The 22,326-nt window shown below is 43.0% G+C and overlaps 1 protein-coding gene across 2 annotated transcripts in view; it reads left to right on the top strand.

Moving 5' to 3' along the window:
- The window catches only part of DNAH11 (dynein axonemal heavy chain 11), a 309,681-nt gene that overhangs the window by 204,770 nt on the left and 82,585 nt on the right, over nucleotides 1–22,326 (top strand). The window contains exons 55-57 of one of the 2 annotated variants that reach the window (XM_074195450.1): nucleotides 4,338–4,499; nucleotides 14,941–15,174; nucleotides 20,391–20,537. In XM_074195450.1, coding sequence (XP_074051551.1) covers nucleotides 4,338–4,499; nucleotides 14,941–15,174; nucleotides 20,391–20,537 — 543 coding nt within the window. Of the gene's footprint in view, nucleotides 1–4,337; nucleotides 4,500–6,741; nucleotides 6,907–14,940; nucleotides 15,175–20,390; nucleotides 20,538–22,326 lie in introns of those variants that run through there. The other variant, XM_074195451.1, reaches the window with a different exon arrangement.

Below are 22,326 nucleotides of genomic sequence, written 5' to 3' on the forward strand. Positions count from 1 at the left end.
AGGACTTTCCTCTTGAAATTGACCCCTTCATTTCTATATTTCTCATTAGTAAAATGAAGTGAAATGGTAAAATGCCTCATGCATTGAGGAAGTAATAATAGAGTGCAATGGATGCTGACCATGGAATTCCAAGACCTGAGTTCAAAGTTCAAGTCTCCCACCCATTTCCTCCCAGGGACATTCCCTATGCAAAAAAAAAAAAAATGGGCTACCTAAAAAACATTTAGAATCACACAGTTTTGGAGTCAGAAAGGGCCTCAGAATCCAACCCCCTCATTTCATAGAAGAAGAAGAAACAGAGGAAGGAAGTGACTTTCCACACATCATACAGTCATAATAGTCAAATTGGCTTCTAACTGACTCTAAGTTCAGTTCCAAAGAATGTGGGTCTTGAGCCAAGGAACCCAAGTTTCAATCCTGCCTTTCTGAAGATATTGAGTAAATTATTTCACCACTCTGGACCTCAGTTTCCTCCTCTTTATATGTAAGAGATTGAACCCACAGCAACAACATAAGGATTTGATTAAAGCTGATGTAGCACAGTAAACTTTCCAAAGACTGAGACCTCCAAGAGATTGGATCCTGTTTTGAAGACCACCAACATCTTTTTCATCTTAACAAGATTTCTTCTGGGCTCTTTTCAACTTTTGAGGCAACTCCACAGGCCTTGCCATTATTTCAGACATTGAGGAAAATTCGTGAGTCAGAAAACATATGTATGGGAAAAGGATTCCATCATCCCCAGATAAGTCCTACCATGTCAACTTTATTAACAGAAATTCAGTATAGGCCTAGCTCTTTAGAAAACCTAAACACAAACACCACCAACATGCTTCTTCAGGGGACTCCTTAGCATTTCCACCTCCATTTGCTAAGGATCAAGGAGGAATTCCTTAAAGAAATATTTGAAGTGCCGATTGGCCCTTCTCAAAATTAACATAGCATCTGCAGTAGTTTCGCTGAAGTTTTCTTTTGGTTCCTGGGGGATGGGCAGGGAAGGACTTGCATTCAGATCATGCATCTACCAAGGAGCCACTGCTGGGCTAAGGACCCTGGGTGGAATACCAGCATTACAAAATAAGAAGGTTTGGGGGAAGGAAGACTGTTCCAGGGTTTGGGAGTAAGACTTTGTGCAAATATTTGGTGTTGGAAAAGGAGTTGGGGAGGGTGGCTGGATGTTCCCCCTAGCTGAATCACTTAGACTTTGACCCTGGTGAGTCCTGGGCTCTGATTTGCCTGAATCAAGGTCTCCTTACTTTCCAGTCATTTCCTAACCATACTCTCTATAATGCTTCCCCATCAGGTATCATCTTGTATATGCATCCCCAGAACTTTGACCAATACCTATCATACAGTAACCACTGAATTTAGATTGTCCTTGCATTTTCTATCTTTCATTTTTTCAGTTTGGAGTTTGAGAAGGAAGGTTGTTGAGCACCTGCCTGTGTTCCCATGAGAAATGAAGGAGAAGTCAATGGCAAAGAATACTTCTCCTGAATATTGTATAATCAGATTAGAAGTCTTCCAATTTAGTTGTTAGCTGATGGCAAAAATAAAACTGTAGATGACATATTCTTTATGTTAATGTTTCATTCATTAGTACCAGGAGGCATTGTGATATAGTGATAAAAATCCAAAACATAGGATCCTAAATCTAGAGTGATAAAGGAGCTCAGATTCCATTTAGTGCAAATCCCCTTATTTTATAGACTGGGAGACTGAGGCAGAAAGATGTAACATAGGTAGTAAAGAGGAAAGTGATATTTTTTTTGATTACTAAACACTTAATATAATACCTCACACATAGCTGGCATTTAATAAATGCTTGTTGCCTTTTCCACTGAACATGGAGTCATGAGACCTTTGTTTGAGCCTCAGCTTTGTACTCAGTACCTGTGTAATATTGATTAAGTCTTGAGGCCTCAGTTTCCACCTCTCTAAATTGAGGTTATTGAACTCTGTGACTTCTGAGCTCTTTCCAGTTATGAATCTAAGCATCCCCATGAGAGTATTTGCCCACCTGATCATTGGTCAGTATTCAGTTTCTCTTTTTATTGTTCTCTCTTCTGTCCTTACTTATATCTTAGAGTTTTCGTGGATATTGTTTTCCTGGTTTTGTTTCCTCTGTACTGTATCTGTTTAGTTAAGTCTTTCTATGTTTCTCCAGGTTCTTCAAATCCATTGTTTCTTAAGTGGTGAGAATGTTCCCATATTTTCATATACCAATTTGTTTGATAATTTCTTAGTCTTTTACCCACTCCTTTTTATTAACAAATAAGAAAATGAGGCCCTTTATTTCCTTTGCCATAGCTGTCAGAAGGCTTAAAATCTAGCCAGGGCATGTTTCTTCACAAAGCTTCCCAGACAGGGTCTTACTTGGTCTCTGCACTGAAATCTTTTGGGATTAGCAGGGATTGGGCCTAAATTGGGTCCTTTTCTTCACCGAGACTAGATCTCGAGGGGATATTGAAAGCCATTGGAAATCCAACTCCTTTTTTTCATTTGAGAAAATGGAGTACTAGATAAGTGGAATAATGTGCCCAAGGTCACACCACCAGTGTCTGAATCCACGTCCTCCCACTCTGAACACATAGCTTGTTCTGCTTGTTTGAGTGCCCACTATAACCGAGTTACTATCCAGGGTCCTAATGCAAAAAGGTTGGGACTGGATGTCCTATGAGAGCACATGTGTCTAACGCTTTCACTCTATGATCCTCTCATCTTAAGTTGCCTGAGCAGAGTTTTTGCTCTACATCATTCAAAAACCCCAGATACAAAGGCCAGAGGCATCAGATGAGACCAAACCTTGCCTCAGATATTCACAGGCATGTAACCAAGTCATTTCACCCTGAGCCTCAGTTTCCGTATCTGTAAATGAGGGCAATAATAGCATCTACTTTTCAGGTTTGTTGAGAGATTCCAATGAGATAATAGACATAAACCTCTTTTCCTTAAGGACAATAGAAACTTCAAATCAGAAATTATCTTTCAGAGTGCACACATATATTCAGTTAGATTCATTCATTATAAGAGCTTGTTTTAGCAGAAGTTCTCATTACTTTGGGAATATGAAAGAGAAAAAAAGTACCTTAGGGGGAAAATATGGTTCAACTTGCCTCCAAAGTAGGGAAGGAATACTGGGTTTGAAAGCAGAGATCCTGAGTTCAAATCCCACCGTCCTGCCAGTGATTACCTGGGTGACTTGGAAAACTTCCTTCACTATCCTCTTTTGCAAAATAAAAGATTTCCTTGATGCTCAAATCATAGTATCATAGTCATGTAAAGAGTTGGAAGGGACACCCAAAACCAAGTTCCAATGGAAAAAGTAATGATTATTGAATCAAAAGCCCTGAGATCAAATTACATCTCTATTATTTAATTTTCTGTTGTAATTGTTGCTAGGACATTTGCTTTCCTCAAGCCTCTGTTTCCTCATCTAGAAAATGAGGGAGTTAGACCACATGATTCCAGGAGGCTCTTATACCTCTTGAGCTATAATCCTATATTCTCATTGAATTCCTACATTTTATATATTTATGAGGAAACTGAGGCCAGAAAGATGAAAGGAGGGCAGTAATAGAGCCAGGATTTCAACTAAGAGTCCAGGACTTCAAGTCCAGCAGGAAAAAGATGCTCTACATACAGACTATATAATTGGTTTTTAATTAAATGAAATGATAATGAAATGGCTAAGGGCTCTTCTATCTCTGACTCTTTGATTCCAGCTTTCAGATTATTTTCTTGAATATCACATTGTTGCAGGAGCACCATTTGGGACTGGCCTCCTGATTTTGAAATTTATCCAGATGAGAACTCCTCCTTAGAAGTTTGTAAAAGAGAAGGTGGGGGGGGAAGGAGAAGACCAATGTTTTGAAATAAAATTTACTATTGCTCATATATCAATTTAATCAGCAAGCATTTATTACCTGCAATCCGTGTGGGAGGTATTGTGCTAAACCTTGAGGATACAAAGGAAAAAAAAAAGATAAAAACAATCCCTACCCTCATAGAGCTTACATTCTAGCAGGAGAGATGAAGGTATTTATAGATAGGTTCATTCAGGACACATAGAGAGGAGACGGAAAGGTAATCTTAGAGGGGAAGACGTCAATAAACCATCAGTGTTCTATATAAAGACCCAGGTCTGAGTGAGTTCCCATGAGTTTATTAGGAAAATCCCTCTTCCTTGAATGAAGGGACATTCCATCTGGATAAACAATTGAAGAATGTATCACCGTGATTGTGTTCTTTCTCTCTTTGATTATGCGACTAGAAAGATCACTTTTTGTGTCCTCCCCTGCTTCTCTCCACATCTCTACATCTCCATCTCTCCCCAGGTCATTTTGTGCTTCTCTCCTGTGGGTCACACTCTCAGAGTGAGATCTCGAAAGTTCCCAGCTCTGGTAAACTGCACTGCTATTGACTGGTTCCATGAGTGGCCAAAGGGGGCCCTGCTCTCTGTCAGCAGACGATTTATCGAGGAAATTGAGGGAATTGAGGTAAGTTTCTCAGACATGAGTGCAAACACACCACACGTGCGCGTGCACACACACACACACACACACACACACACACACACACACCTAGAAATTCTGTAAAGATTGATTTCTTTTTTAAAGCAGCAGCCCACTCCACTCCCAAGAGAATTTGCTTCTGATACCAATGAATTTTTACAATAGTAAAAACTCTTGTAGTCAGTTGCTTCTCAATGACACATTAGAACCAGTGTCCAGAGCAGGGTAGCTGCTGATCCCCCAAGAGGAAAATGAAAAAAAACACCCATATGTGTCAGCTGCTAAGACTGAGGGTCAAAGTCCAGGGTCCTGGTCCTTCTAAATTCCCCAGGTTCTTTAAGCACATAAATAAAGCTAGAAAGGAAAAATGAAGATAAGACTGAAGGCTCTCCATACACTTTCCCTAGGCTTAGAGAAGGGGGTTCTTCCCTATTTTTTCCTAAGACAGTGAGAAATTATACTATAAAAAGAAAGAAGAGAAAATTCCTTACTTTGTATCTGCTTTGTCATCTGACCTAGGAGTGAATTCTTTTCTTCTCTGAGAACATTAAAAATTTAAATATAAGAGGGGAAAAAAACAAGCTAACAGCAGGGATTCCATCACAAATTCATATTTCAGGAACACTTCTGAAACAATGACTGTGCATCAGATCATGGGGTGACTCCAACTTGAGATAAGACACTATTCTCTGCTCCAGGCAAATTTCTGGCTTAGGTGGGAGACATGACAAGTCCAGAATCCACTTGGTTTGTAATTTGGAGCCCTGGATAATCCAAGAGTTTGATTCGATGTGCATTTATTAAATTTTTTTATTATATGTTCAGAGCCTTCCTTGCCAGGTAAGGAAATAATCCAGTACATTAGGAGGAATACCTTTGGGTATATTTATGGTAGAACATGGCAAGAGTCAAAATGGATGGGAACGTACTGATGGAAATGATGTGAGCAGAGGAGATTCTTCCAGGTTTGTTGTAAGTTCCTTGAATTCAGGCAGGGTCTGATCTTGCTTTTCCTCGTACTCTTCAACACTCAGCCTAGATAATTAAGTATGTATTAGGTGCTTAATAAGTATTCATTGATAGAATGATTGATTAGTTGGAGCATGGAGAACTTGGAGGGGAGTGGGAAGAGATGACTCTGGAAAGATAAAATGGACCTGGAATGTGCAATTAGAATGTTAGGTTTGGCCACTGGGCCTTGATCCCATAAAGAATAGGAAGTCGCTGAGAGGTCTGAAGCACAGGAGGGATATAATCAGGTAGGTGCATTTAGCAGATTTACCTTAATTATGCAGTAGGTGACTAAGGATGGATTGGAGATAAAAGGGAAGGAAGGAAGGAAGGCAGGCAGGAAGGAAGGAAGGAAGGAGAGTCTTCAAAAGCTATCTGGTAGCTGGTGATAGGCTTGGGCTGTCTGAATTATAGTAATAGTCAACATTTATCTTGTTCTTTCAGATTTACAAGGTACTTACAACAGCCCTATGAGATAGGTACTAGAAAGAAGTATCCACATTTTATAGAAGACAAAACTAATTCAGAAAATTGAGTTATTTACCTATGAAAACTAATCCCTGAAGATGATAGCAGGGAAAGTAGACAGGAAAACCATGAGCCAGGTCCCAAAGTCATTGTGGACCAGTTCATAAATTTGGAAACTGGTAGATGACAATGGGGCAGCTAGGTGGTGCCACAGTGCAGAGAGCACCAGACTTGAAATCAAAAAGATTCATGTTCCTGAGTTCAAATATGACCTTAGGTACATACTAGCTGTGTGACCCTGGTCAAGTAAGGCCCCTAGGCCTGTTTACCTCAGTTTTCTCATGTGTAGAAAGAGCTAGAGAAGAAAATAGAAAACTGCTCCAATATCTCTGCCAAGAAAACCCCAAACAGGGTCACAGAGAGTCAGATTCAGCTGAAAATGACTGAACAAGATGAAAAATCAGATGAGAAAAGAATGGAATAACAGAAAGGCCTGAAATTGCCAAGTGGAAAGACTGGGCAATGAGCTTCAAGCAGCAAATGGGAAGCAAGCCATTTGCCAGTCCTTCCCCTTGGTTCCAAGAATTGGGAAGAAAGTAGGCGTCTCCAAGGAAGAGAATGGAGAAGGATTTTAATGATATGAGGGGGTCTGCCACTGACATAAAAGTGAAAGCCTGGCTGTTCCACTTAAGTGGCTGTGTGACCTAAGAGCAAAATACTCACTTCCTGTGCCTCACTTCCCTCATCTGCGATGTAGAGCATAACACTTTCCTCACAGAGTGGTTCTAAGTAAAGACTGAAAGAGCTGGTCATCGTTAGCCTAGAGAAGAGATGACTCCAGGTGGCACAGCAGAGGGCATGGGACTTGTGCAGGGGGTTCCTTTCATGTATGGATTCCATTGGAGGGTGACTGGTATGATTCCTTTTTATTCTCCAATGCCAAGGTTCTGGGAAGTATTTTTTTAATTCTTAAAACATTACAAAAACATCAGAAATTGTAATTATCCTTTACTTTGTTTCTACTTTCTGAAAGGGAAGGACTGGGAAAAGAGAAGGGAAAGGAAGGGAAACTGGGAACAGATGGGGGGAGAGAGGGAGGGTGAGGCTGTATCAGATACCTGTGACCAAAAATAAAACCCCTTAATTCTGATTTGTTCTTACAATTTTGGAGGAAGGAACAAGAAAGGAAAGATTGTTTTCTTAAAGGTACTGAGTGCGGAGGGAGAGAGAGTTAGTTAATTAGTTAGTTGTTAGTTCTCCTTTAGCAGAGAATAGCCCTGATTGCCTTTGGGGAATGATTAGGAAAGAGCAAAGCTTGTTTTAAAGATCTTTGCTGCCGCCATCCCCCCAAGGCCTTTGTAAGCAGCTCGAGCCAGCAGAGGCCCATCTGCCAGTGGCTGTTGCCATCTTCTGGATGAACAGGGACTTGCACCACCTGAAGTAGAGGCGGTCTCTCCTTTAGCAGCCCCTGGAATCTGAGAGCAGAGGACTACCTCTGTGAACATCTGGATGACACTAAACAGGTACAGCAGATGGCTTCATTCAATGACCAGCACCTGCCACAAGTCTTTCAAGAATGATCTCTCAGAGAGGGGTGGTTAGATGGGGTCCCCTACCTTTTCATAGGTGTCAAAAGTCGGGCTGATTTCAAAGAGAAATCAAATGACTATTACTTGGTCACTTCCTTAAACCTCCCTCTGATCTTTAAGATTATTCAGGACTATTTTACCATCTCTGAATTCAAACTCCTCTTCCTCCTCCTTTGGAGTAGAGTGTGATACATTTATGCCAAGTGAAGCCCCTTGCCCAGCACACCCCCACAGAGGAACTTTCCTGAAGGTGAGAGATTATGTAGATGGTCATTTCCAATCCTTGCCACACTGGGTCCCCACAGGAATGGGGGATGATTCCATCTCACAAACATTTCTTTTCTGTCTTCTCATCAGTTGACAGTTGGCAAAATGTCTAATGCCATTTAACTCTCAATAATCCCCAAGTCTTTATCTTGGGGTAGGTTGGCACAAGCTTCCCCCGAAGATTAGATGATGAATTTTGGCAGTCATGGTGCCAGCAAGGGAAAAAGAGGGACTTGTGGGCTGGGAACCTGAGGAGAAGGGGAGCAAAGACACTTGATTTGAAATCCATAGACCTGGGTTCAAATCCCATCTCTGTTGCTTGACAAGTCACTGTACTTCGTTGTCTTCAGTGCCCTCATCTATAAAATGAGGCTTAGACTAGATGGCTTCTGAGGTCTCCCAGAGCCTTAGTTCTTTAGTCCTACTATGTGCTGGAGTTAGAGGCATGGGAAATCTGCCTTGAGTTAGAAACACTGAACAAATGCAAATTCTCATCCTATGAAAAGAACAGTTCCTAAAAGATGAGGAAGCATCACAAGGAAACCTCAAGGAGTCATCCAGAAAGGTGGAGGAACACAGAATAGTCTTAAGGAAAAGATCCAAGAAATGTTAGGAAGGAATAGCAAGCATTTCTTAAGCTCTCCAAAGGTTACAAAATGTTTTACCAATATGCTCTCACTGGATCCTCACAAGTGCCCTGAGAGGTAGGCGTTATTATTACCCCCATTTTACAGAAGAGGAAAATGAGGCAGACAAAGGTGAAGCAACTTGTGTAATGTCATACAGCTAATAAGGGCAGGATTCAAGCTGAGGTCACCTCACTTTTCAGAGCCTCATCTAGAAAGTGAGGAAAATATAATCCTATAATATCTTTTTTAGGTCCCTATTTTCTCCCCTATAAAATGAGAGGATTGTTGCCTTTCAAATTCTAATTTATGTCCCTATGATCACAAGGGAGCAAGGAATATGGGAAAATTACATCAGAACATCACATTTAACCCTTAAGTTAAAAAAAACACTTTTACTACTCCCCTACCTGTGGAAATGTTATTATTCCTGTTTTATAGATCCTTCAAAGTTCATCTCCAACTCATACAAGAAAGGACAAGAGGCCTTTCTTAATTCCTCCAGTTGCTACCATTTCTGTTCTGTAAAATTCCCTTAATCTACCTATCTAGGCCTACATGAAAAAGAGTATAAGTTTTTGAAGAAAGGGGCCATTTCACTTGACCCCATAATCTCAAGCATCTGGCTACTACCTGGCACAGAGCAAAGCTTTACTTAGTAAAATAAATGTTTATTCATTGACTATTTAAGTAAATTACCCAGGGTTCCACAACTAGTAAATTTCTGAAGAATTGAGATCCAGGATTTCCAGACTTCAAGCCCTGAAAACTAACCACTTCACCACACTGCCCCTATGCATTCAGTGATGAAGGCTGCTCCCACCTGGACAAAATGACAAGTGACAGTGGCCAGAAAGGAAGGGAAGGAACCTGATGAATATTGGAGTCATTGACTCAGCAGTTCTGCACCCTTCTCTTTGGCCCCTAGATTAGCAGTTTAGCACATCCGCCATTGCTTGCTAGCATTGTATCCCACAAGAGTTCTCATTTCTGTGTGTTGCTTAATTCACTCAAAAGAACATTTTTACAAATCAGTTTCCTCTTTCAGAGATACCTTAGGAGTGTCTTTTTTAAAAAAAAAAAAGGATTTCCTTCCTCTAGCATGAGAAAAAGTATGTCAAGTATGTCAAAGCAAAGACTTCTGGGAGAACCACATAAATGAGAGCTGTTAAAGTGCACGTAGCCTGTGGAGGGTGTGTTGAATCTGGCAGCAGAAAAAAAAAGTTTAAATTCCCTCTGAGCCTCAACTTCCTCATCTGTCAAATGGAAATAATTCAGTTCTGTAGGAGCATTGTCACAAAGGTGGTGGGAGGTGCCAGAGAAATGGGAATACTATAATCAGAAATTTATAATCCAACCAACGTCCACCTGCCTTCCTTTTACCTGCTGATCTGGGATAGGTCTGTGTGGAAGAGGGACAGAGGGAGGAGAGAGGAAGGGGGGGGGGGGGGGAGAGGGGGGGGAGAGAGAGAGAGAGAGAGAGAGAGAGAGAGAGAGATTGATTGAGATTATGATTATGACTGAACTCTGTTCTCTCGAGTGGGACCTCATGCATGAAGCCTTTCCCCTCAGCTCTGCAAACCAGTTTTTTTCTTTCTGTATTTCTAAGTGAGCTGCCTGGAAAGTAAAGTCAATGGTTTTTACTAGTGAGGGGGAAAGACCCTTTATTTTTTGCATTTCATTCTGCATCAGAGGAAGTGTTTTCTTTGTCAAGTAGCAACAGTAATAATAGAAATCATAATAAAATCAATAGCAATAGTAATACTGATCATAACCACAATAGTAATCATCAGATACTAATAACGGTAATGATAGTAATCATAATGTAATAATCATAATAACATAATAATAGTAATAATAATAATAATAACCAGCCTGCACCTGATGCTTGCAAAGTCTACAAGTTCATTTGATTCCAAAAATGAGATGGGCTATTTCTGGGTGTGGAGTGGGACCCACCTCCCTGGAGGGAAGCCTTCAAGCAGCCTGGTCATAGGAAGGACCACTTGTCAGGGATGTCGGAGGGGGCATTTTCTGCTCCAGTCTGGGTTGAACTTGAAGATGGCTGACATGCCCTCCCAGCTCTGAGATTCTGGCGTTCAGGGCTCCTGTCCCTTTGGGACACCATGGTGGGGAGCTGGGGGATGAGTGGAAAGTCTTCTGCTTTCGCTTTTCATTTCCAAGCCATCGGATGCCAGAGGAAAACAAAGCTGGGCCTGGTTGGTGCCTTTCTTCCAGTCCAAGGGCCCCATGGACAATAAATCCTGCCTTTACATCCATATCCGAGAGGGACTAGTCTGGGGGGAAAAAACTACAGTGTCACATTACCAGTCCTGCCACTACCATTCTGCCACCCCCTCCCCAAAAAGGAGATAAATGAATGGCAGAATAAATAATTTATGCTAATGAAATTACTGCAATTAGTAGTCCCACAATGCCCCTTTTAAAAGGCACAGCTGCTAATGTCAGGAAGCGCTGTCACCGCTGACCTTATCATAAGGAAAAGTGACAAATGGAGAATGCGGGGAAGACCAATCAGCGAGGAGGGCTGCTCTTGCTGGCGCCGTTAGAGGCTGCGCTGGCAGCTCGGACCCCAGCCCAGCTGCTCCAGCCACCCCCGCCCCGTCCCCCTGCAGGGCCTCCCAACAATAGTCATTTCACCCAGTGAGGCCAGTTGTCTCTGGCCACTTCCAGAGCTCCGGAAGCCCCTTCTCCCGTCCCTGATTTACAAATGAAAACGGGGTTTCAAAGTGATTTCCTGGGCGCCGACCCCTCGGCTCCGGCTCCGGACTGGGCAGGGGACCCCCAGGAAGAGCCTGGGACTTAGATGGAAACAATGTTTCCAGATTAACCGCATTCTCCTAGAAGAAGAAACAATGTTTCAGATTAAGGGGTGGGGGTGGGGAGGAGGCTATTTTTACCCAAGATTCTAAGCAAGTCGGTAAGGCTTGTGTTTTGCGCCCCCCCATACACCTGGGAGGGGGGTAAAAAGGATGCTGAAAAGTTAACGGAACTGATGCTTGAAAATGTTGATATTTGGAGTTGGAAGGCCATCGATTGTAAATCTTATATTTTGCAGCTGAGGAAACTGAGGCCGACAGCAGAAGTCACATTGGAATTGGGGACCTCCGCTCCCATCCATCAGTCTGCTTTCTCTACTGCTTTTAGATTCTTCCTTTGGGGCACTGATGGCTTTAAAAACTTGCAACACACACACAAACATACATACAAACAAGCACTCATGCTTTCACACATGCAAACACACCCATACACACTCACACAACACTCACACATACAACACACTCACACGTACACACACACACACATAACACACACACACACACACACGTCGGTGTAAAAGCCCAGGTCCCGAGGGAAGCCAGGGCCTGCCCCTCCACCCGGGCTGTCGGCGGCCCCTCCGCCGGCAATATTAATGGGGCCGGGTGGCAGCGTTTAGCTGCATCGCCAGCCACTCGTGAGCAATTTTGCCCGAGATGCCGAAGCCTTATTGACAACGCTTTGGTAAATTATGTGTGACTTTCCTCCGACTTGGTGTAGCTCATTTAATTCATATTAATTGATTTTGAGGCTTCCCTTGATTAATTGAACCGGGTTCATCTTGTGCGGAATGCAATAAATAACCATTAAAAGGAGGAAGATGTGACTCCACAAATTACAAAGTTAACTACTTCAGAAGTCACCGAGGACAAATTGGAAGGCCGGTGCAGCTCGGTTGTTCTGGGGAAGGTGCGGGGGGGGGGTTCCGGGAAGCTGGCCGAAGGAAATACAGACCCTCTCCCTGGGAACAGATACCTCTTCCCTTCCAGGCTTCACCCCCTCCACGGGCCTTTCTGCCCCCAGCAGCCTGATTGGTATTGAAATAGAATCCGGAAGAAAATGAGCCTCTGCCCCCAGCCCTACTCCAAAGATGGCTGGCCAGCAGCACGGGCTTGGGGGCCTTCTCCATCCGGCCCGGTGGCTCCAGTCTAGTTCCAAAGCTACAAAGCGGGCCTCTGGGGGGTGGGGAAGGCAGGCCAGGCCATTCCTTTTCCATTCCCCCAGACCTGCTGGGAGAAAGGTGGTTTAGCAAGGGACTGGAAGCCTTGGAAGGCAGAATAAATCTCAACTGATTTCAGTTGATGCCCTGACTGCATGGTGAGGTTGGAGCTGGCCAAAAAATGGGTTCAGATCTAGCGCCTGCCACCCACAAAAGCGCAGATATGATCCAGCTAGTGAACAGACTTTGGAAAGCATTCCATGTGGGTCACCGTTAAGGGTGGACTCCTCATCAAGGGTGACATTAAAAGACAGGTTTACAAACCATTGTGCACAGTTTTTGTATATTCCTATATATCTGGAGAGAAGAATGTAAGTTTCTCTCTCATATATATTTGTTTGTGTTATATATGTATGAATTTCTCCTGCTAGAAGGTAAGATCCTTGAGGACAGAGACGTTTCATTTTTTCTCTTTATATCCACATTACTATATATATATATATATATATATATACCCTATATATTCCCTATGTATTACCCCATATATATATTACCCCTATATATGCATATATATACATACACACACACGATCATAACTGGGAAACTCCCATCACAGGTGCAGGTTCTGTGGAGGAATGGATGGATTACAAACATTTCATTTGCTCTACCAAGAGACTTGGCCTATGATGATCCCCAATTTTTATTATATAAATATTTTATTTGTTTTCCAATTATATACAATAATAGTTTCTACTTAACATTTTTGGTGAGGTTTTGAATTTTTCACTTTTTCCTCCACCCTCCCTTCCCTCCCATCCCCTCCCATCCATCCCTCCCTCCCTTCCCTCCCCTCCCTTCCCTCAGGAGGCAATGTGATCGTGATCGTCTTTACATTGCTTCCATGCTATGCACTGATCAAAATTGAATGTGTTGAGAGGGAAAAAAAAAAACATATCCTTGAGGAAGAAGTAAAATATTAGAGACCGTAAAATTATGTAGTTCATAAGACAATCTTTTTAAAAAAAATTGAAAGTAATAGTCTTTTGTTCTTTGTTTAAACTCCTCAGTTCTTTCTCTGGATACAGATGGTATTCTCCATCACAAATATCCTAAAATTGCACTGATGGAGTGAGCAAGTCCATTAAGGTTGATCATCACCCCCATGTTGCTGTTGGGGTGTACAGTGTTCTTCTGGTTCTGCTTGTTTCACTCACCTTCAGTTCATCCAAGTCTTTCCAGGCTTCTCTGAAATCCCATCCCTCCCAGTTTCTATTAGAACAATAGTGTTCCATCACATATATAGACCACAAATTGTTCAGCCATTCCCCAGTTGATAGACATCTCCTTGATTTCCAATTCTTTGCCACCACAAACAGAGCTGCTATGAATATTTTTGTGCAAGTGATGCTTTTACCCTTTTTCATGAGATGACCCCCATTTTACCAATGACATTAGCTCAGACCAGCCCAAGGTCACACAGCTAGTAAGTGTCCCAATTACAATTCAAGCCTTCATTTTTCTGGCTTCCAGAGTAGGGCCCTAGCCTTGGTAGTACAGTGCCCCATTTTGTCCATCCCCCATGAGAATAAAAACTCTTGGAGGACAGAGACCCCTTGCTTTTCTTTTTATAACTCACCACTTAGCATTGCTTGGAACAGAACAAGGACTTACTTATAAGAATTTGTGGGGTGGCTAGTTGGCGCAGTGGATAAAGCACCAGCCCTGGAGTCAGGAGTACCTGGGTTCAAGTCTGATCTCAGACACTTAATAATGACCTAGCTGTGTGGCCTTGGGCAAGCCACTTAACCCCATTTGCCTTGCAAAAATCTAAAAAAAAAAAAAAAAAAAAAAAGAATTTGTTGCTGGATTAAAGCCAAAGTTTACTTTCCTATTCAGCAGCGTCTCCTCTTCCCACCCCCAACTCGCCATCAGTGCACTTGAGTGGAATAGAATGAAGAACCAGGATCTAGGGAACCTAGGTTCAAGTCCTGGCTTCTGTCACTTAGTATTTCTGTGACCTTAAGCAAGTCATTTCCTTTCTAAGCCTCCATTTCCTCATCTATAAAGGGATGGTGAAGAGGAGTTAGGAATAGTACAGCAATAACACTTCCCTCTTGTGTGACTTGAGTATGAAATAACAAATACAGAAAGCTTTGCAAATGCTAAAGTATTTTTAAATGTCCTTTTCTAAGTTAAATCTGACTTTTTGAAGCTCAAAATTAAACTTGCAGCCGAAAATCTTGAGTTCTAGTCCTGGTGCTACCACTTACTGGTGTATGACTCTGGATAAGTCGCTTGACCTGTGACTTTTTCATAACCTATGAAATAAAGCTATGGACTGGATGTTTCCTTAAATTCTTTCTAGCTCAGACCTTCTGTGATTGGTTGAAATCTAAATTGCTTGGATTTACCCTCTGTCTTTCTTATACCCTGTATGAGTCCCTCATTCACCTTTTTTCTCTTTCTAGCCCAGTATAAGGGACTCTGTTAGTGCCTTCATGACCTACGCTCACACCAGTGTGAATGAAATGAGCACCAGGTACTACCAGAATGAGGGGAGACACAACTATACCACCCCCAAAAGTTTCCTGGAGCAAATTTCTTTGTATAAGACGCTGCTGAAGAAGAAACAAAAAGAAGTGTCCCAGAAGAAAGAGCACTTGGTGAATGGCATCCAAAAGCTAAAGACAACGGCTGCCCAGGTAGGACTTGACCTAGATCTTTCTAGGAGACATATTTGCATGTATTCTAAATGTAAACAGTTCTATGAATGCTTTTCAAATTAAAAAAGTTATTTCCTTTTAAAGCAAAGTTCTCAACATTCTTTAAGGACTCTACTGCTTGGCTTGGCAATACACCTGGAAAATACCAAGTGGATGAAAAATACATTTGCTTAAAAATGGACATACCATTGGATATTAGTGGAATTCAGGTATCTTAGAATCACTGAACTAGAAGGGATCTCAAAGCTCGTGGAATTCAAGCCTCACATTTTGTGGAAACGGAATTTTAAATCATTTGCTTTATAGAGATAGCAAATAGCCCAGGCAGGTTTTCAACCCAGGCCTACTCCAAAACTCCACCCTCCAATTGGTCCATCCTTACACTGATCCGGGTGAAACACTGGAGATGGATGAATGATGAAGTGGCTTCCTAACTGAATAGGGGACATGAGTAGGCAGGACAGCATTGTCAGTGATCTTAAATCATTCTCTAATATACACCAAAAACAAATTCCAACTCAAATATTGACTACCAGAGCCACCCTTGGTCAAGTCGCATAATCTATCAGGCCTCCCTTTCCTTTGTTGTTGAATAAGGGACACTAGATTAGATGACCTTTGAGACCCCTTCTAGGTTTTTTTTTTAGGTTTTTGCAAGGCAAATGGGGTTAAGTGGCTTGTCCAAGGCCACACAGCTAGGTCATTATTAAGTGTCTGAGACCGGATTTGAACCCAGGTACTCCTCACTCCAAGGCCGGTGCTTTATCCACTATGCCCTTCTAGTTTTAATTCAACTATCACTTGATACATGAACTTCATGAACATCCAATTATATAGCAAATCCATGCAAAACCATTTTTCATCCACTTGATGTTTCCAATGTATATTGTTGGAATGAGTGCTGAGCTTCTAGCTCCTCAGCTAATGCTGTGAAAATCCTCTATTTTGAACCATAATGGGATGATAGAGTTGAAAAAAACCTCAGAAAGTCCATTCCTTTTTTATAGATGAAGGAACTAAGACCCAACTGGGGGGAGGAGTTTGTTCAGTGTCATCACAGCATTAGAGGCAGGATTTCAATTCAGGCATTACTAGACTCCTGGTGAACCTGAAAATTGTGAATCACAAACCACTTGGATCCAAATCTCTCTCTCTCTCTCTCTCTCTCTCACACACACACACACACACACACACACACACACACACAGAAACCGAGGAGTTAGGAAGCTAAAGTGCATCACCAATCACAGGCTGTATTGTTTGTTGGAAAGAGTATTGTGTTGGAAATTAGAAGACTGGGATTTGCATTCTACTGCTTTTTATGCATGTTCATGGATTGCCTGGATGGATATATGAGATCTGATCCAGCCATCAAGGAGCAACTGCCTTTCCTCTTTTGTGGAGAGGCCTGTACCACCAATGGCCTGGCCTGATGAGAGACAAGCAAGTTCCAGGACCACCAAAGGATGAGTGATCTCTTCTGTCTCCAATGGGGTGTCAGACTAGAATAATATCTGTCATCCCTCAATATTCCGGATTGAGTGAAAGTTCAAAACACGTTCTATTTCCTTCTTTGTTACTAAAGGGGGAGGCTAGTTTTAGCTGGCATTTTCCAGCTTAACCTCTTCCTACCAAATACAGATCCTCACAAATAGTCTGTAGTCAATAAACCCATTTCTCCAAGCAAAACAACAAATAGAAATTGGAAAAGTTTTATAGATTAGAGCACACTAAAGGAAGCACAAGGATAGAAACATTTTTCTGCCATGAGTGAGATAAAATTTTAGCTCAAACCAGGAGAAAGGGAGTACTTTCATCTAACACAGTGCCTAACAATCTCTGGAATTGCAATCTCTAGAGGTCAGAAGCCTGATGGGGCCAACTCCCATATGTCTCCATGGCTCCAATGCATTTTCGATCCACTTGGTATTTCCTGTGTATATTGAATGTCCAGCTGAACGTCCAACCTCCTGGCTCTCAGTCTCCTTCCTATGGCTCCACTCTCCACTTGTGTTTCTCCAATCTCTTTGGCACAATGAAGTTCATTCCTTTTTCAGGTATCAAGTGCTGCGTGTGACCTTCTCTCAACCAGTTAGGAGTCGTTGCTTCCTCCACGTGGACAACATTCAACACGGGGCTGGGTCTTGACAAAACTCCCTGGGCTTGGGCAGGAGCTAGACTACCTGTGATTTCAGATAAACCACTACCTCTCTAAACCTCATTTTTCTCTTCTATAAGAAGTTTGAAAAATCTCTCTTTTGATTCTAAATTTGTTCATTCTGTGACTGGTACAGAAGAGGTGACATCAAAAACAAAGTCTAGGAGAGGACTGAGTAGAAAAGGACTCAGTTGCCAAAGAAAAGGAAAACCACCATTGTGTTTAGTGGATCTTCTTTGAATAATAATGAAGTCAGAGGACCTGAGTTCAAATTCTGCCTCTGAAACTTATTCCCTATGTGATCTTAGGCAAGTCTCTTAGTTTCCATATACCTCAGGTTCCTCATCTATAAAATGAGAAGGTAGAACTAGACAGCCTCCGAGATCCCTTCTAATCTTAGATCTATTATCCAGAGACTTCCACGAGGTGAGAAGCATGGATGGGTTGTAAATTGTACTGGTAGAATAAGCATGCTGGTGGTGTCGTGGCTTTATTGAGGAATACAGATTCAGACTTTTCTCACCCTGGCCATGCAAGCTGATCTGCTAAAGATTAAACCAAGAAGATGTTTTATGCTTAGCCAATGACACCCAGTTCTATAACTTTGAATTTCCATATGGGGCACAGTGGAGAGGAAATGAAGGGGAAAGATCATGGGCAGCCAGTGACCAAGAGATGTTTCCCAGATGGGGAGCTGGATAGGGCCTCTCTTCATATGATTTGAGATCTGACTGTGGTTGTCTCTGTAGGCTCCTCTAGGGCTGACCCTCTGCAGGCACTGGGATTCCCAGGCTTGGGATTCAGTTGGGGGGGCCAAGGGGAGCAAACGTAGTAACTCCCTACCTCAAAGGCAGCTGAACCTATTATTAGTGAAAGAGGAGGACCTTGGGTGGGGATCTTCACCTCTTGTGCAGCTGTCATAGTGGGACCAGAGGGAATTTGAAGTAGGAGACCTAGCAGGCATGAGACAATGGCCCATCAAGGAAGGGTCATCATCCAGAACAGATCCTTTAGTTGAAGAAGTCTGGGGCAACCTGGCTAGGATGACCAGGGTAGATGATAAGTGGGTGATCTAGCTCCTCCCTGGGTCAATGTAGTTTTCAGGAAAATGCACTCTGTCCCTCATTTGTTTTCAGTTATACGGCAGTGCCATATAGGGAGGCAAGCTGGATATAGAGGTGAGAATTTGGGGCCAAGGTGCCACTTCAGCTTCTTATTTCCCTGGGTGTGGGAAGTAAGAGGAGGGTAAAGTGAGGGAGACTGAATTAATAGTCACAGGACTTAAGATCAAATTCTACATGTAATATTAATTCATTGTTTGTCATTGGACAAATCACTTATACTCCCTGTGCCTCACTTTTCTCATTGGAAAATGAAAGCTTGGAAGTAGCCAACCTCTAAGGTCTCCTCCAACTTAAGAAATGTGCCCCTAGGATCCTACAGCATTTCTTCTCCCTGGGCCTTAGTGGCTTTGTCTGTAAAATAATGGGATTGGACTAGAAGACCTCCTAAAGGTGATGAAGCCTGGACTCCTCCCTGGTCCCCATCTTCCACCCAGCTAAGTGATATTCTTAAAACCTATCACTCTTCTGCTCAAGAAACTCCTTGGCTCCCTATTGCCTCTTTGATAAAAATGACAAAGTCATCTATCTGGCATTTGTAGCCCCTCACTGACTTGATCTAGCTAAGCCCTTGGCTGATTCCACCCGTTCCCATACGCTAGTTCTTGTCCCTCCTTATTGAAGATAATCAAAAAAGATATCACTGGGGCAGCTAGGTGGCACAGTGGATAGAGTGCTGGCCCTGGAGTCAGGAGGACCTGAGTTCAAATGTGACCTTAGACACTTAATAGTTGCCTAGCTGTGTGGCCTTGGACAAGTCACTTAACCCCATTGCCTTAAAAAAAATAAAAATAAATTTAAAAAAAGATATCACTATGTTAGAGTCAAGTCACAGTGTGTCAGACTGTGGCTGCTCAGACCAATCTGAACTCGGAATCTCTTCCACAGGCCGGCCACATGGTCCTCACCCTAAACTTCTGCCTCTCATGTTTCCTTTGAGCTATTTCCACTCCACCTTACTCATTAGAGCACAGTACCCTTTCTCTGATGAGGGCACACCATGCTGGGTGGTCCTGGGCCAGGGTCTCCCATGCTGCAGATCAATTCCAAAGTTCTTAAAAGAGACCTTGAGAGTGTCCCACACATTATGTCCCAACCAAAGGGCATGGCATGCTCCCTTCACCCCTCCCCCCATATATAAAAATCCTGATGCTTGCACAAGTTTTCCAATGTCTCAGGACTCAGTTTAAGCTCCAACTCCTCTAAGAACATCAGCTCCCTGAGAGCAGGGACTGCCTTACTCCACTGATCTTTGACTTGAGCCAGTGTCTCCCCCTAATTACTGTGTATTGACTTCTGCCGGTTGTTTCACCTCCAGGAGAACAGAGAAGCAGGTGCCTGTTTGGGAGAGGCTGCTTGGGGTGGTGGGTAAGGATCTAGTGTGCCAGGAGCTGTGAAGATCTTGGGTTCAAAGCCCAAAGTCTTGGACATTCCTAGTTGCATGTTCCTGGGAAAGCTACTTATCCTCTGTGTGCCTCTGTTTCCTAATCTGTCAATGAGGTGACTGAATTCAGGGGCCTCTAAGGTCCTTTCCAACTTCAAATGAATGATCCAGGCAGTCCTCTAAGACCCAAAGTCATGAAGTGTGTGTTGACTCAGGGAAGGGGAGCTTCTTTGTGTTAGAAAGGACCTGAGATGCACCAAGGAGGATGGATGGAAGCAGTTGAGCATGTATTAAATACCTACTGTCTACCAGATACTGAAGATACCAGTCCAAGTGAGCCATTTGGTCCCTGTTCTCAAAGTTCTCTGGGGAAGTCAACCAGTAAAGAAGAACTGGAAAGTGATAGGGTGGTGGACCCCAGGATAATGCAGGCATCAGTTCCCCCAGGGGCTCTGCCCAGTGGTGACCCTTGCTTCTCCTCATCCTGAAGTTTGGGCCCAAATAACTGGTTACCTTCTCTGCCACCCTTCAGGTAGCTGACCTCCAAGGCAAGCTGGCTTCCCAAGAGGTAGAGCTGCAGATTCGAAGCCAGGATGCTGAGGCTCTGATTGCCAAGGTTGGGCTACAGACGGAGAAAGTGAGCCAGGAGAGAGCCGTGGCCGATGGCGAAGAGCGAAAGGTCAGTCTCCTTCCCCTTCCCAGAGGCCACCTCCATTTAGGCCAGAATAAACCTTGGGAGGGAGCGCCTTCACCCCAGGGAGCCGGGCTCATTAGCCATGGAAGAACCAGCTTCCAAGCCCGCCATGATTCCCACTTGACCTTTCTGTCCATTATGCAGCTCACCAACCTTTTAGCTCCTTTAATAGGAGGAAAGAACAATAAACGCAGAGCTCCTGCAGGCGGGTGATGGATGTGGACCTTGAACGTCAGACCAGTGGGTGATAAGGAAAAGGTCAGGGAGGCAAAGAGAAAGGCTCCAAAGGTCTGGGGGCCAGGGCCTCCACTTGTTAACTAAGTCCATTCAGCCAGTTGGCAAGCTGGACTCCCCAACCTCCACTGGGGATGGGAGTTCTGTGGGCTCTGTTGGATTAGCCTGGGGTCTGTGCTCACTCTCCCTTCTCTGATGGGCCCCAGAGTCCTGTGAGGGGAGACAGGTCCTGGCCTGGCACATGTGATAGCTTTCCTAGATCCTGATCTCCCAGACGAAGGGGGAGCTCTCTTCTTTCAGATGCTGACAAAACAATATTCCCAAGGGTGGAACAGTGGTCAGTGCTCTGAACTCAGAGCCCCATGGGAGAAGATGAGGATGCTAATTTATGGGGCACTTGGACGTCTGTCAAGTGTTTCCTGTGAATTATCTCATTTAATCCTCTCCCCAGCCCTATGAAATAAGGGCTGTTTTCATCCAGATTTTGCAATTTAGGAAAGTGAGACTGGAAGAGGTTAGTAGAATTACCCAGGACCACAGAGCTGCTAAGTGTTTGAGTTATCCAAACTCTAGTCTTCCTGATTCCAAGTCCCCTCTGCCTCAACTTTGTGACTGTGGGGAAATCATTTCAACTCAGCCTCAGTTTCTGCATCTGTAAAAAGGCAATGTTATTAGTATCTATCTCATAGGGTTGTTGAGAGAATCATATAGGGAGTGCTTTGTAAATGGAAATTATGAAGATGCTGATAAACTAATTTTAATTACTTCTTTCACATTTAAAAATAAATCTGAAATATTTAATTTTAATGGAAACTAAAACTCAAAAGACTCATTTAACCATTTTTAGATATTGTATTTTTTTTAACTATCCCAATTATTTCCTAATGTGTGTAATTCTTTTTTTTTTTTTAGTTTTTGCAAGGCAATGGGGTTAAGTGACTTGCCCAAGGCCACACCGTTAGGTAATTATTAAGTGTATGAGGCCAGATTTGACTTCAGGTCCTCCTGATTCCAGGGCCAGTGCTCCATCCACTGTGCTACCTAGCCACCCCGTGATGTGTGTAATTCTTGACAAGTCACTTCACACTGTTTGCCTGTTTCTTCTTCTGTAAAATGTGCCAAAGGAGAAAATGACAAACCCATTCCAGTGGTTTGCTTTTTTTTTACTTGCTCATTCAATCATAGGCTTTATTTATTTATTTATGACAATGGGGCTTAAGTGACTTGCCCAGGGTCACGCAGCTAGGTAATTATTAAGTGCCTGTGGTCAGATATGAATTCAGGTCCTCCTGACTCCAGGGCCAGTGCTCTACCCACTGCACTACCTAGCTGCTCAATCATAGGCTTTGTACAGAGGGAGAAATAGTGCTTGATCTGGGAGATCAGAATCCTCCCTATGAAACAGTCAGGGCTTGAAATGTTCAGTCTTTAATGAAGAGAGTAGCATAGGAGATCCAGCACAAACCCTACAATTGTCAGATCTGGGAATGGGATGTGTGATCTTTGAAATGACCAAATTTCCCGGAACTTCTATTTTCTC

The sequence above is a fragment of the Macrotis lagotis genome, chromosome 7 (assembly GCF_037893015.1).
Source record: "Macrotis lagotis isolate mMagLag1 chromosome 7, bilby.v1.9.chrom.fasta, whole genome shotgun sequence".
In the NCBI taxonomy this organism is placed as follows: domain Eukaryota; kingdom Metazoa; phylum Chordata; class Mammalia; order Peramelemorphia; family Peramelidae; genus Macrotis; species Macrotis lagotis.